At 30.1% G+C, this 15,424-nt stretch overlaps 1 protein-coding gene across 1 annotated transcript; it reads right to left on the bottom strand.

The window, feature by feature from the left end:
* Nucleotides 1–4,929: 4,929 nt before the first annotated feature.
* On the bottom strand, nucleotides 4,930–9,478 carry LOC145560109 (boron transporter 4-like). The gene is made up of 12 exons (XM_081621372.1): nucleotides 9,375–9,478; nucleotides 9,040–9,122; nucleotides 8,604–8,796; nucleotides 8,341–8,479; nucleotides 8,050–8,218; nucleotides 7,700–7,860; nucleotides 7,270–7,443; nucleotides 6,923–7,135; nucleotides 6,513–6,826; nucleotides 6,075–6,351; nucleotides 5,301–5,525; nucleotides 4,930–5,127 (listed from the first exon to the last, which is right to left on the bottom strand). The coding sequence occupies exons 1-12, from the start codon at nucleotides 9,476–9,478 to the stop codon at nucleotides 5,104–5,106; spliced, it is 2,076 nt and encodes a 691-aa protein (XP_081477498.1). The 3' UTR covers nucleotides 4,930–5,103.
* Nucleotides 9,479–15,424: the final 5,946 nt, after the last annotated feature.

Genomic DNA, 15,424 nt, shown 5'->3' with positions numbered 1-15,424 from the left:
CCTCACATACAAACCTTTAAACTTAAAGAGTATATGCAACATATATTGGCCTCACTATATATACCCAACGAATATCCGATCTTACTTTACAAGAGAAGGGTGAACGTGATTTGAACGAACGAACCTGTAATTTATTTTCTTGTCACATTGACTTTAATATTTAAGTTTGAGCGAATTGAAAGTAGTTTAAGAGAATAAGCAGATAATACATAAAAAGTGATATTTTGGTATGGAAATAACATCCGCTGAGTCAATCAGCTCAATTTTATATCAAATGAATATAGATAAAAACAATATACTTGGGCTTATTTTAATTTTTTCCCCTAATAGATTTGTTCATGTGTGTTAATGAAGCATTGCTTGGTAAGATGTCTTATCTACGAATCTGTATGATGTATGGTTATTTGACATTTAAATCAAACAAATCTAGAGGTCAACAATACCAACATCATAATCCAATTATCCACTAATCATGGGTATAATATAAGTCATCGTACCACAATGCAACTCCAGACAATTAGCTGTTGTATAATTACAAAATAATAAAGGTGTACGGTCAAAAACATGTACCTCTACTTGCATACATCTCAATATGATACGTTTTATTGCAAGATGCAACCTTACAATAATAATAATAATAATAATCCGCCACTCAATCAAATAAACCAAATAAGGCCCGTTTTACTCCACCTTATTTTTGCATATACTAAACTACGTTTATTTTAACAAAATTGAACTTTATTATACGAATTAAATTTTTTTTTTTTTTTTTTGAAAGAAATCGAAATCATTTTTACTGAAATAAAATTATTTTTAATAAATATTATTTTTATAAGATAAATAGAAGATGACTTAAATTAATTATGTAAATGAATAGATTTTTTTTTTTTAAATAAATTGACAGCCTACTTTGTATACCGTTAATTTGTTTCTTGTAGAAGCCAGGTTCCTACAAAAGTTCAATATTTCAATGAATACTTCATCTTGATATAGACAGCAAGCTAAGGATTCTTTTTGTTCTTTCTAATTTGTATGATCTTATTGAAATTTTTATACCATGTCATCATAAAGCTAAGTAGATTGTAGGCTTCGATATTAAATTATATTGCATATTCCAAACTGACTTTGTACTCATAAGAAGCAAGCTAATCGATATTGACTCAATAGTTTGTATTTTCAACGGTTTTGATATATGTAGCCATGTAGCTAGGGCTAATAGCCAAATGCTGAGATCCCGTGAACAACCCAAATTAATCAAATGAATGTAAAAGTTTACGTTTGTCTCACATGAAAAAGGTGAAAAGAAATATAACGAGTGTACGTGTTCCAACTTTCAATATCATTAACGGCCTAACGGGTGCAACTCAAGCCTGTTTTACTGTAACGGAATTTAATTTGGTACTAGTTATAAAGTAATGGCAACCCAATAATTTCTTATGCTTTGATGAGCTAAACATTTGGCATGGGGAGTTCATACATTGTAGCATTCAATAACTAATTTTTTCCAATTTATGTGATAAGCAAAGTGTGCACATATAAAATCCAACTGCATACTCACATATGTGATAAGATGCTTATCAATGGTCATCTCGAAATGGTAAACCTCTTATCAATTCAAAGATATTAAATTCATAAGCTATTTATGTATGTGATGTCATTTACGTAGGTACTATATTAGATTATATATCATATATTAGTTGTATAAGTACATGGGAAAATATTGACATTGTCAAAGAAAATCAAGCTACAGCTAGATTCAAATTATCAACTTCAAATTATTAATCACTTATTCACTTTAATATTTGAAAGAATTACTCGTAATAAAATAAAGTAAATCCTTTGGCTTTATTTATTTGTACTATTATTCTTTAAGTAAGACAGTCCAAAATGGATGCAATGCGAGCGGAAGTTTAACGGTAAACATTAATTGATGATTAATAATTTCGGAGATAACTTAATTTCAAATTTTAGCCACCTTCATCTCTAACAATGAGCTTGTTGATTAACTTGATAATTTTTTTATATAATTTTGCGCAACACGTAGGAACTAGCTAGCTAATTAGCATGATATAAAAGGTGGATGGAAGAGTTATCTTCTTTGACTTATGAACAGATAATTAGAAATAATTGTGTAATACAAAGTATGTATAACTGTATAAGTAAAGAGAGGGCCAGAGGGGTGGAAGTGGTGCGAATCTTTTACCAAAATGGCTAATTTTACAAAAGTATTTATCAAAACGGCTAATTATAAATTTAAATTCCCAAACTAGCTAATTAATTAACTTAGAAGGAGTTTATCTATTTCTTTGAACCGGTTTGGTTCATTTTTTTTTTATTTAAAAAAATAGCTTTTTTTTTTAAAAAATATTGGATTTTTGTATTTCTAAGGGAAATTCTTATGCCATAGTTTAAAATATCCCATTAATTTGAACAATAACATTCAACATAATATATTTGCAACAATTCTCAATTTTTAAAAATATTGATCCAAACTTCCAATAGACAATTTTTTTTTTTTTTTTTTAAAAAAAAAAAAAACACTTAAAGATAGAAATATATTAAGGTCTAAGGGCCCAAAATTTCTAATGAACTTTAAGGGAGAAAACGTGTATTAGAATAAGATAAAAGCCTAAATTTTAGAAAGCAAGTAGGAACATTCAAGTCTTAATATGAATACTTTATTTCCCTTATCGTGGTATAATTTGCGATAATCTTGATAGAACATTACTAGCTACTTGAAATTAATTTTAAATTTTTGTGACTGATATGATCTAGAAGAAAATTTATGGCTTTTTTTTTTATTGAAATTAGAGTTCTGCCACTGTTTGTATACTCAATATTTTTGTATATTGCTTAAATTTTCCTATCTAAAAAATCTTTTTGAAAATTAAGAAAAACAAAAAAAAATTAAAAAATAATAAAGTGAACCAAACAAGTTCAAAGAAAAATAATAAATAGTATAGATAAATTACTTCCAAGTCAATAAATTAGCTAGTTTGAGAATTAAATTTTATAATTAACCATTTTGGTAAATATTTTTATCAAATTAGCCGTTTTGTTAAAGATCCAAGTGGTGCCCACCTAAACTCAAAATATGCTATACCAATGGGGTCTTGACTTGAGTTAATTTTGATTAAGGGCCTGTTCCGATTGACTGAACTCAGCTGAACTGAACTGAACTGAACTGAACTGAACTTATTAATTAGTGATTTCTAACTATGGATTAGTGATCTTTGATTATTTATTGATTATTTATTACTATACATATGTGTATATACAAATGTACATATTATTATTAATATTATTATTTTTATTATTATTATTATTATTAATTTTGATTATTATTATTATTATTTATTGATTATTATTATTATTATTATTGTTATTATTATTATTATTATTGTTATTATTATTATTGTTATTATTATTATTATTATTATTATTATTATTATTATTATTATTTATTTGATGATTATTATTATTATTTATTGATTATTATTATTAGTATTATTATTTCAATTATTATTGTTATTATTATTATTATTATTATTATTATTATTATTATTATTATTTATCGATGATTATTATTATTTATTACTTATTGATTATTATTATTATTATTATTATTATTATTATTATTGTTAATATTATTATTATTATTATTGTTATTATTATTATTATTATTGTTAATATTATTATTATTATTATTGTTGTTGTTGTTGTTGTTGTTGTTGTTGTTGTCGTCGTCGTCGTTGTAATAAGAGCTTAAAAGAATGAAATTTGGCTTTATATCATTAGCAATATCATTAGACGTAAATTAAAAGCTGAACTGAACTGAACTGAACTGAACTGAACTGAGCTGAACTGAACTGAACTGAACTGAATTTCAACGGAAGAGAACAGGCCCTAAGAGTAACTGAGTAAGGGCATGTTCTCATTGACTGAACTCAGCTGAACTGAACTGAACTGAACTGAACTGAATTGAGCTGAACTGAACTGAACTGAACTGAACTGAAATGAAATAAATATTTTATAAGAGAAGAAAATTAGGAGTTGGACTGAACTGAACTGAACTGAGCTGAATTGAATTTCAACGTAAGAGAACAGGCCCTAAGGGTCTATATACGATAGGTTACAAGTTTAATATTTTCATACCTTAATTTGTAATTTGTGTTGCTTTTGCAGCTTATCGATTTAGGTTTTTTTTTTCCTCTCTCTCTCTCAATTGCCAGACAAAGAAAAGGGTAATAATAGCCCAACATGGAGACAAAGATAAGTTTATTAATCAAGCAAATAAAATGAAGTATACAATTAAAAAAAATGGTAATCAAGCAATCTTGCATTAATTGTTGACATGTGTTTATCTACTCAGCCAAATGGATCCAAAATTTGAAATACCTTATATCCTCTCTCTCTCTCTCTCTCTCATCCTAATAAAATGGCAAGGAGCCTGGTGAAAAAGATGTCCCAAAATTTGAAGTATATTCTTTTCCCTAAAATTAGCATGTTGATAATTAAATTCGAACTAAGGTGCCATATTTTAATTATTTCTAATTCCATGCGAGGAATTTGGAAAATAAAAATAAAAACTTTGTACAAAGGATTTTTTTTATTGGAATTACATGAATTATAAAACAACAATCAAGCCTACACGTAAAGATAGGATCATCAAAACCAATTGTATAATATTTTGTTTAGTCATATATATTCAACTCTTTCCAATTTACTTGTTACATGGTCATTTGTACTCCATATAAAATTTTATGAAAGTACTAGAAGAATAATAAGTGGGTTAAGGTGGACCCCAAATCGAGAGAAAGAAGTACTACATATGATGAAGATAATACTACCTCCGATTTTTTTTTTTTTTTAATTGCACATAAAAAAAAATCGGAGGTAGTATAACAAGTATCTAGGACTATATAATGAAAATTTCTGAAAATAGAGTGAGTAAAATGAGACGGTGAGTGTATTGTTACTTTAAAACACCGTTACATTTTCCTCTTGACAACTTCAACTGAGTTTAAAAATTTATTGTAACTTTGGTTATAATCCATTGCCAAGGCCCAAAGGTATCTCCTGTCTTGCATGCACTCCTTGGCTTTATACAATATTTTCTGGAAAGATCTGCTCATGTACAAAAATGTTGTGTTAATTAACAACCTATCTACCACAAGAATATGTAATCAACTAAACATATTATGTGACTTTTATATTATAATAAATATATCTTTGCTAGGTTATAATGTTAATTATAAATTAATATAGGGAGATATAACAAATATGTAGATGGTCATTACCTTGAAATCATGTCTCAAGCTTGCAGCTCTAGGGTGGTTCATCTCTGTACTTGTACTTGGAGCCCTTCTTTCGCTACGAAAACGCCGAAGGCTTACACTTCTAATCTTTATCTCCCCTCTATGAGTTGTTAATTCATCTAACAATTCAGAATCTGAAATTTCATCTTCTGCTTCTTCTTCTTCTTCATTGCCATTGTTGGCTTCATTATTGGTATTAACATCTTCCTGTTTATTGTATTTAGCATGCATTATAGTGAGCAAAACGTATATGGGGTGTTGAATGTTGATAACTTTTAATAATGTAACAAAATCAATTTAATTTTTTGATTTGTAAAACCATTTTCATTAAATTAATTCGGAAAATAAGAGATAATTCTTAAGAGATAATTCTTAAGAGATAATTCGGAACATAAAAATAATTAATTCAATAAATATACTCTGTAACCTTTAATTATATAAATTGGGGACAAAGAACAAACTTCATTTAACATTATTAATGAAAAAATAGTTTCAGTTAAAGATGGCCGCACCAGCCAAGCTTGGGCCTAGGCTGTGCATGAGTCATCCAATCTAACCTTTTGAAAACATCAACATAACATGGCATATAGCAAACTAAGTGAACTTAGTCATGAGCCAAACCAAACAGATACTAGACTAAACACAAGTCACAACCATCTTTAGTTTCAATATTATTTTTAAGCGCGAACAAAGGGTGTATTAACTAAAACTATGTTTTAAAGTAATTTATTATATTTAACAATATTACGAACATACCTTGAAAGAGAGGGGTATACGCCTTGAAGTGCCTAGGATTTCTTCATACTCATGAGAATCGAGTTCGTGCAAGTAGTGTGACCCAAAGAATTTGGGTAACAAAACCTGCCTTATGATTATAAGAAAAACGAATGGCAAGGGGAAGATTATTCCAACTAAAGGTATCCATGTCATGCCGTAACAAATGAGCAAGTACGTCAATTGGAACAATGTAAAAGCCAAAATCCATCTAAATGGCACTGTTTCCACGTACGAAGCATGATTCCTAGCCAAAATCCTGCCAAAATTTACAAATCAAACATTATTGGTCATATACGCGGACCAGCTTAATTGACACGTATAATTTTTAACCACATTATTTGGAGAGACAAGGTTAGTCAGACAAATTTATCATGTTCAAACGCCAAAAGAAAGAAAAAAAAATGTAGGACAACTCACCTGTGTAATCTGCTTTTATTAACAAAGATAAGTCGGATTCTATCCCAAAACTGGTTTCCGGGGAGACTATCAATAGCCACATACGCGATGTACCCCCAAAGAAGCGAAGATGGCAATCGCTTGAGAGCAGGCATCGCGAAAACTGCAGCTCCAAGGAGAAGAGATTGCAATAGATTGCTCAATCTTTGTTCATTTACTCGAACCGGTATATGGTTCTCAATGTGCTTATCAGGGTCAAATGTTGTTTTCCCATCACTTTCTCCCTTCATCACTACTTCTTTTAAGTTTTCTAGCTCTTTAACCACTCTATCCATCTACAAAATTGATGCCAAATTAAACATTTTATTAATCACAAAATTTATTCCAAATTAGTCTTTTTTTATTAAGTACTAATACAAATTAAATCTTACCGATTTGTTCCTCTCCATTTCTAGGAAAACAGCTTGCATATTGCCATAAATTTCAGAAGTACTAGCATTTTTATGTATGCTTTCTTTGGCACTTTGGACCATCTTTTTTCGAATAAACTGTCTTTTGAGGACGGCGAGGCTCTTGATGTGCATAGGAGAATGAGGAAGGAGAGCATAGGAAGGAGGAAGTCCAAGCAACCCACAAATCAAAGTCTGTTGATCATAACCATGTATTAAGCATTATGATATCGTTATTAGTACTAATAAGCGCGATTTTGTAAAAAAAAAAAAAAAACAAAAAACACTTATCCTAGCTTGTGTTAGATTACTTAAGAAGAGTGACTAACCGTTAAACCAAGTAGAAAGAGGTCATAATGGTAGGCAGAAGGGTGCTTAAGATTGAATTCCTTTTGTTGTGCCATTTTCGAAGCGACATTGTGCTCGAAAAAGAAAAGAATTGCTACCATTGATCCTGGTATGAATGCCCCAAAGATGTATTTTGTAGGCACATCCCCCATTTTCTGCAAAATTTCAAGTAGCTTGATTTATGAGATTATTAGTCATCAAAACACATAATATAAGCACTAATTATTAATTTTGGTCATTTAGTTAGTTATATGACTAGCTAAATTACTTACTGGAAAATTTAATTAACGGCTTATTTGATAGGTGATAATAAATGAATGATGTGACTCATATAAATATTAGAATATCTCGTGATAATCTTTACAGTGATGAAGTTACATATACGAATTGAAAGAGGAAGAGATTACGTACACTGGCAATAGTCCAAGTATCCCAAGAATCCCAAGGATGGGGACTAAATAATCTTCTAGGAATTCCAGAGGGAACTTTTCTTGGTACAGCATATGATAACCCAGCCCATATTATTATCATCAATGGAACCCCAAAATTTTTTATGAAACTTCTCATCAAACCTGCATGCAAACACATCAAATACAATTAATTAAATTAATCCTTATAATTGTGTTTAACTCATTTCATAAATTTTACAATAAAGGATATTATTTGTGAAACACTGAAACATATATTAAATTCAATTGTTGCAGATAATAAAAAAACGGAGGTAGTATGTAACTGTATATAAATTTACTTAGTGAACTAACCTGTTCCATACAACCATGACCTTGCTTTTCTAGTTTTAAATGCAGTGTAAATAAAACCTAGAGAGAATAAAATTGCTAGCAATCCATTTGCGTACAGCCACTCGAAATTATATGCCGGGTTTGACTCATCGTCCTTTCCCTTGGGAACTTGAAACTCGCTTACAATCCCCTGTGAAGAGAGTATCAATTATTAAATCACCTCTCAACAATATAACAAGCACGTGCAATTGTCATGCTAATAAGACATCAGACCATCTAGTCACGACGAAAAATTTAAGAGTACATATATACCCTGATAGCCTCTTGGATGAAGAGAACAGAAATCAACATCTCGATAAGTTCTTCGGCTATCCTTGTGATTCGATCAATGATAGCACACAAATTAAATATTGACATGAGCAGCAACAAAAGAGAGGTCCATACACAAACCCTGCAACACATAATCATTCATAGGATTTAATTTGAGTTGAATTATTCAAATGTGTATAAATTAATTTGGCAATATAAATGTATAAGTGTATAAATATGTATATATGATAAGTCGTGTAAATTACCATGCTGTCCAAGCCAAGAATAGAGGGTTAAGATCATCTTTTTTTTTAGCATAATTATACAAGAAAGTATACATAAGAACAGTTGGTTCTGCAACTCCTTGTATTAGAAGTGGTTGTCCCCCAAATATTGTGTGTATCAACCCACAAATTGCTGCTGAAGTTAAAGTTTGCACTGAACTTAGGTTTTTTCTTCCTGTCAAGTTATTAAACAAAAATAAATATATTAATGTTATTAGAAAATATGATTGATATGACTTTGATGAAATGAGCTCAGCGATTTGAATCTGTGACCTATTGTACACAAGACTTTTAGTTTTAATATATATAAGTATATAACCATTAGGTCCTTATAGTATAACCTTATGGCTTATGGTAGCTATGTGTAAAAAAAAAATAAAAAATTAATAGAGATTATATTTAAAGAAACCAAACTAACCTGTTTTCTTGTTCAACAGCTCCCCAAAGGCTATAGCAGGAAGAGCCGAAGCAAAAAAGATAGAAGCAGCAGGGCCAAGTATCCTACGCCATTTGAAAACATATATAATTAGAATAACCGAACAAGTTTTTAGAAGTTACATTAATTTTTAAAACGATTTATCTACGTTAAAACAAGAATATAGAACAAAGGTAAAATATTTTAGTTGTCAGTTTTCAAAATGATATTAAATTTAAGTTCATAATACAACACAGTAACTTTTAAGCTCATAATACAACATATATTGAACATACATACCCTTATTAAAAAAAACGTAACAAAAAAAAAGAACATACCCAATTCCATGTTTGAAGCCATTCACCCAATCCTGCTTGTAACATGCAAGTCTTCCTCTTACATCGCTTCGTATACCTTTGAAAGGAGCTTTTATATAATCCATCTTTCACCTGTAATATTTGGAGAAATTAAATAGAGAGAAAATAGCTTGTGAGTTTAAGTCGTGTTGAGTTATTAGCTGAGCTCGATCAAGCTACTCAGTTTCATTAGCACCCCTATGGCCTTATATATAGCCTTATTTATGGCATCATATCGCGTTGCACTTTATAAGTCTCAAGTTTGGGGTAGCAATCATAGTTGCGTACTATTTTTGGTGGTAGTGTTAGATATGTCAACACACAAGAGTTGTGTGCGCCCAATGCTACCAGCCTACCACGACAAATACATATAGATCGACACTCCAATCATGAAACATTGTGTCAAAACATATATATGTGTAGACCGACATATAACTTGAAATCCTATGTTATATATTGGAAAAGTCAATATATTTGAATATATAAACCCTTTAAATTATGATAATTGTGCAAAAAGAGAAAAGTAAATGAATATATACTCGGTTTATATGCAAAACATTATATGAAGAATATAGTCTTTCGACTTTGACTTATGGACAAGGACAGATCTAGGTGCGGGCTTACCCTAGTCATGACTTACCTCATCATCGATCATAATTTTTTAGTTAATCTTTAGTTTATATGTTAAACTTTTGTATATATTACACTAAAAATAGATAGTAGAGTTGGTTATATCTTCATAAATACCAATTTTATTTTATATTTAATCTGTTCTCTTACTTTATTTGTTACTCGTACTTTTATTTGTTGTTGGAAAAAGAAATTAAAGAAATTGCATGCATGCATGCAATGATGCAATCCTAGCTAGATCAATCCGTCATTGCTGATGTAAAAAGAAATAAACGAAATTACATGCATGAAATGATGCAATATGATAAAACATTAACATTTCTAAAAAGGACAAAATTTAATTTGTAAATGTCAATAAAAACGTTAAAATTATGTTAATATATACTTGTTTTCAAAAAAAAAAAATGTTAATATATACTTCGTATTGAATTCACAAAAAATGATGAAATTTCCATATATGTTGAATTATGTTAATTAAAAAAGCAACCTTCAATCACTGTCTAGCTTAGAAAACTATGTCAAATCATACAAAACCTACACCCATTTTCTTATAACTTGCCATTAATCTATCTACAGTAACATACATGCATATATACAATCTGAAGCATATAGCCTTTACAAGTTTGGTTCGAACAAATACCCTTATTATTAACCAATAAGTGTACAAAACACGTGTGACGTATCATGTATGCACCTCTAACTTGCTCAATAGTCAATATGCAAGAAGATAACAAATACTTCATAACATACGATTTCAATATGTATGCTCCATATACTCATATACATATATAGAGTCAATAGAGACAACCAATGTCATATCATACGATTGTATATCTTATATGCTAGAGATAACCAACTATCATATCATTGTATAGCTTATGTTAGAGAGAACCAACGTCATAGCATACAATTTCATAGCTTATGTCATACTTGTAAATAAAAGTGGCAAGAAAAAAAAATTAAAAGCTTACGTATAATGCATACCTTATTCACAGTTAGGTTGAAGACTACGAAAATAGATAAGATGGGAGTTAATTTTGAGGAGAAGATAAACGAATTGAAGGTGTGAAAGTGTGAAGAATGCAAAGGATCTTACATTGGTTTATATAGACTGCTGATAACAGGTTGATAGCGGACTATTATTAGCAAAATCTTTTAATTGACTAATTCTACTACGATTTTTTTTTTTTTTTTTTACAAAAACAGATTTATATCCTCGTACGGCATTATTAATAATTACTTGGTATTATTTACTCCTACTTCTAAGGAGTCCTACCCACTAACCCGATCCGTGTGTAATTTTTATCTAACTTTAAAAGTACGTGGCTGTTCACACCGTATGGCCAGGTATAATGGGGTTGCTCAGTTAGTCCTATAACTCTATAATGCCGGTATGTACTCTCTTACAGTTATAGGGGTAACTCGGTAATATAGGGGTGACTCTATCACGTATTGTTGTAGGTCTTACTTTGTTATTTAAGGGTTGCTCAATATATATAATAAGGGATTACTCTATCATCAGTGTTAATATATAGGGGCTACATACTCTGTTAATGTTATAAGGATTATTAATTTGTGTTTTTATAAGTGGCTACATATTATGGTCAGTTGCATAGCGCAAAAAATACTCGATTTCTTTATACTATCATTTCGACTGCATAAAATAAAATAAGAGACAACATTACATATATGAATCGTAAATTCGTATTCTATCTACTCTGTAATTCTTTATAATGTTTTTGTTTGGAACTATTTACAACTTGAATTATCTTTTAATTTATTTCCAATAGTTTAGAAATTACATAATTATGTGGGGTTTTCCTAAATTATCTCAACGAGTGTATTAATATTATCAATTTTTTTTCTAATTTTTTTTCTAATATGTAATGACTTTAGATACTAAATGATAACATGTGCAATGACCAAATATAAATATTCACATTATTTAGGAAATTAAAATTCATTATAGTATGACATTCACAAAGCATTACAAAACGAGTACTTTGAATTAACGATATGACAAGTTTGAAATGGCAATTGAATAAAAAATAACATCAAATAATTTCGTTTATTGAAAAGTATATATGCCCTCGAAAGCATAGAAAGTTAAACAGTTGACTACTTCGTATAATTTTACTGTGCAAAAATATAATTTCCAAACATATTGAATAGTAAATATGTTCTCGAAAAGCATAGAAGTTTTACAAAGTTAAAAAGCTGACTAAATCCATCTTCTTGGGAAAAATCATTATTGTACAAAATTCAATAATTAGTTTCATTAACCGTCACTTTATGTAGTTAAACTTACATTAAGTTGATAGTTATCAAACTCTTTTATACTATAATTAGCAATAATTCCAACTATATAGCTCTATTCCAAATCGGGAATAGCCGTTAGTATATATATACAGGGTATCTAATATATAATTGCAGAGTAAGTGAATGAGGAGCCTCCAAAACCCCAACCAAGCCTCCTCATTCACTCCCACCTAAAAAAGCTACTCCCTCCATTTCCTTTAATTCAAAAATTAAAAAAAAAAAAATATATATATATATATATATATACATAGAATACATCCAACTACTCATCTACTAAGGAGTACTAATACTCTCCAACTAAATTAATCTTATCTAAAACTAACTAATTATAATTTCAACTTCAAAAAAAAAAAAATGTAATAGACTAAATATAGTTATCTCAACAAGTCATCATCATTCAATCAACTCCACTTTCATTTACACTCCCCACACATACACTATTCCTTGACTACACATAAATTATGAAAGCTTAGATCACTACTATAGTATTCAATATCCGTAGTTAACCGAAAAAAAAAAAAATTAACTTTGGGATAGAATACATTTGTATTGGGTTTTATATGTAGTCCGATTTGATAAGCAATCATCTTTGCTTTAAATCTATGTTTAGTTATGATTATCTAAAATTTTAAATAATTTTTTTTTTGAAAGAAAGTTAGTGCATATTATTAACCATTGCTTAAGGACAAAGAGTCCGTAAGTACATACGGGGCAACATCACTAGGACAATGATTTTCCAAAATTTGCTCAACCCCAAAAGGCACTAACTTCGCGAGATGGTGAGCGACATAATTACCCTCGCGTTTAACATGTGACCAACTAATAAAATCAAAATGCATATTAGAAATAAGAATATCATAAAGGATTTTGTCAAGGTCGGAATAGATGTAGCTTGAAGTCTCGAAACTATATTTTGGCAGTCCAACTCCATAATTAGGTGCTTTAGACCATATCTTCATCCAAAGTTCACAGCAAACCAAACCGCACCGCCATCCATTCAGCAACCACATGTGGCCACCTGCCACACATTCGCCTACAACCAACAAAAAGAACCTTCCCTTTTTCCTTTCTAGCCACTACCCTAAGCCTCACCCAGCCTTCCTCCGCAAGGGATGCATTACAATTCACTTTAATAACCCCATTCACTTATAATTACTATGATTCCATTTTTATGGTTTTAAATTTGATTTTTCTGATTTATTGATTTATATTTTAATTATTTTGTGTAAGTAATCAATAATTATTTGTTTTTTTTTTCCACTATTATTTTAATATTTTTCCTAATAACACATACTACCCCAAAAAACTATCTATTTAATTATATTATCCAATAAATTTCTTTTTAGAAACATGATAGGCGTGTCGCGTACCTAACAAAAATAACCTAACAAGACCACTACTATGTAGACGGGCAAGTAAGGGTCGGATCCCAAGAGACTATGGTTCAACTAATTAAATAGACTCAAATAAATACTAAGCGAGTAACCAATCAATATCAATAGATCAAAACTAGAACAGTATTAACTAATAAGCAATAAATAATAATAATATGAAATTAATCAAGAACTAAAAACATCTAAGATTAAGTATCCCCACTAATATGAATCAATGCAATAGAACAATCCCTTTCCCTCAATTAAATCAATATATATTCCACAGGGCAGATGCTCCCTAAAACAATACTAAGAGTTTCTTTCGATCAACTAATAGCTTCCCTAACATGCAATCATACCTATTTCCATGGAATCATGCATATTAAAGACATTGAGAACGACATCCTATAAGTCCTAGCAAGAACAATTAGCTATTTTCATGCATAAAAGCTCCAACTTTTAATTAGGGTTCTAATATCAATTAAGAATCAACTTTCGTTGTAAACCTAATCACATTCAATAATACTATTTCTAGTTAATCATTGATAATAAAAACCAACCCTAACAAAGAGGAATTATTAATTAATTAAATTGGGAATTGGGAAATTAAATAACACATTAATCCATATTAGGGTTCAACCTAACCCTAGATTATGAAACTACTCACACATAATAATAGAAATAACAAGACAATTAATTAAAGAAAACATAATAACAATAATAAAATAAGAGAATAAGGAAGAGAAATCAATACTTGGAATTGGAATTAAATATGAAAACTTGAATCTTGAAAATAATAATGAAGAACGTAATACCAAAAGCTCTAAAATAATGTATGTAAAAGTGATAAAAAGTAGTGAATAAAAGATTATCTAAAACCTATTTATATCCTCTCATAAAACTAGGTATTTCTATCTTAATAGGACTCCTAAACGCTGCCCAAAACGAGCTGCCACAGGTGAGTTGTGGCATGAAGAAAACCGCCACAACCAGGCTGTGGAGCGGGCTGTCTTCGCCTCTCCTTTGCTCCAATAATGGACGCCCACAACCATGTTGTGGCCATAAGGTTGCACGCCACAACCAAGTTGTGGAGTAGGCTGTCAAAATGCTCCATTGGTGCTCCATTGGTGCTAGAAACGCTCCATATAAAGAAATATCTCGCGATCAAAATAAATTCCATGCAAATAGAGCCCTATTCCTATAAAAACAAAAACAAACAAACCAAGAAGAGTAGTATCGAAATAGGAAGAATAATAGCTCAAAAAGATTAGGAGAATGAAGAAAACACAATAAAACATGACCAAATATCACATATAAATCGTGTATAATATCGTGTTATCAAATTCCCCCAAGCTAAACCTTTGCTCGTCCTCGAGCAAAGCAACGAATATATAAATCAATACTTCACCCCAAAAATAATCAAAATCAAGAACAACCAATTCAAGGTAAATCTAACAAATATGCTTCAAAGTCAACCAATCTCATCCATTTAATCACTCATCCTCCCTAACAATTGTCAAATGGAGCAAACAACGAGAGCATATAGAATTCAAGACTAGTACTCACACACTCGACTCTCATTTATGTGGCGAGTAAAAGATGTACTCGATCACTCTCCATCCCAACCCCATCATGTGAACAATGCCCTCCCAACTCACGCACTCGTGTGTTTTAAAAAAAAAACATACACTCAACCTAATAGTAGACTCG

The sequence above is a fragment of the Chenopodium album genome, chromosome 9, assembly GCF_948465745.1.
Source record: "Chenopodium album chromosome 9, dcCheAlbu1.1, whole genome shotgun sequence".
Lineage (NCBI taxonomy): Eukaryota > Viridiplantae > Streptophyta > Magnoliopsida > Caryophyllales > Amaranthaceae > Chenopodium > Chenopodium album.
This window is presented reverse-complemented; position numbering and strand designations above follow the sequence as displayed.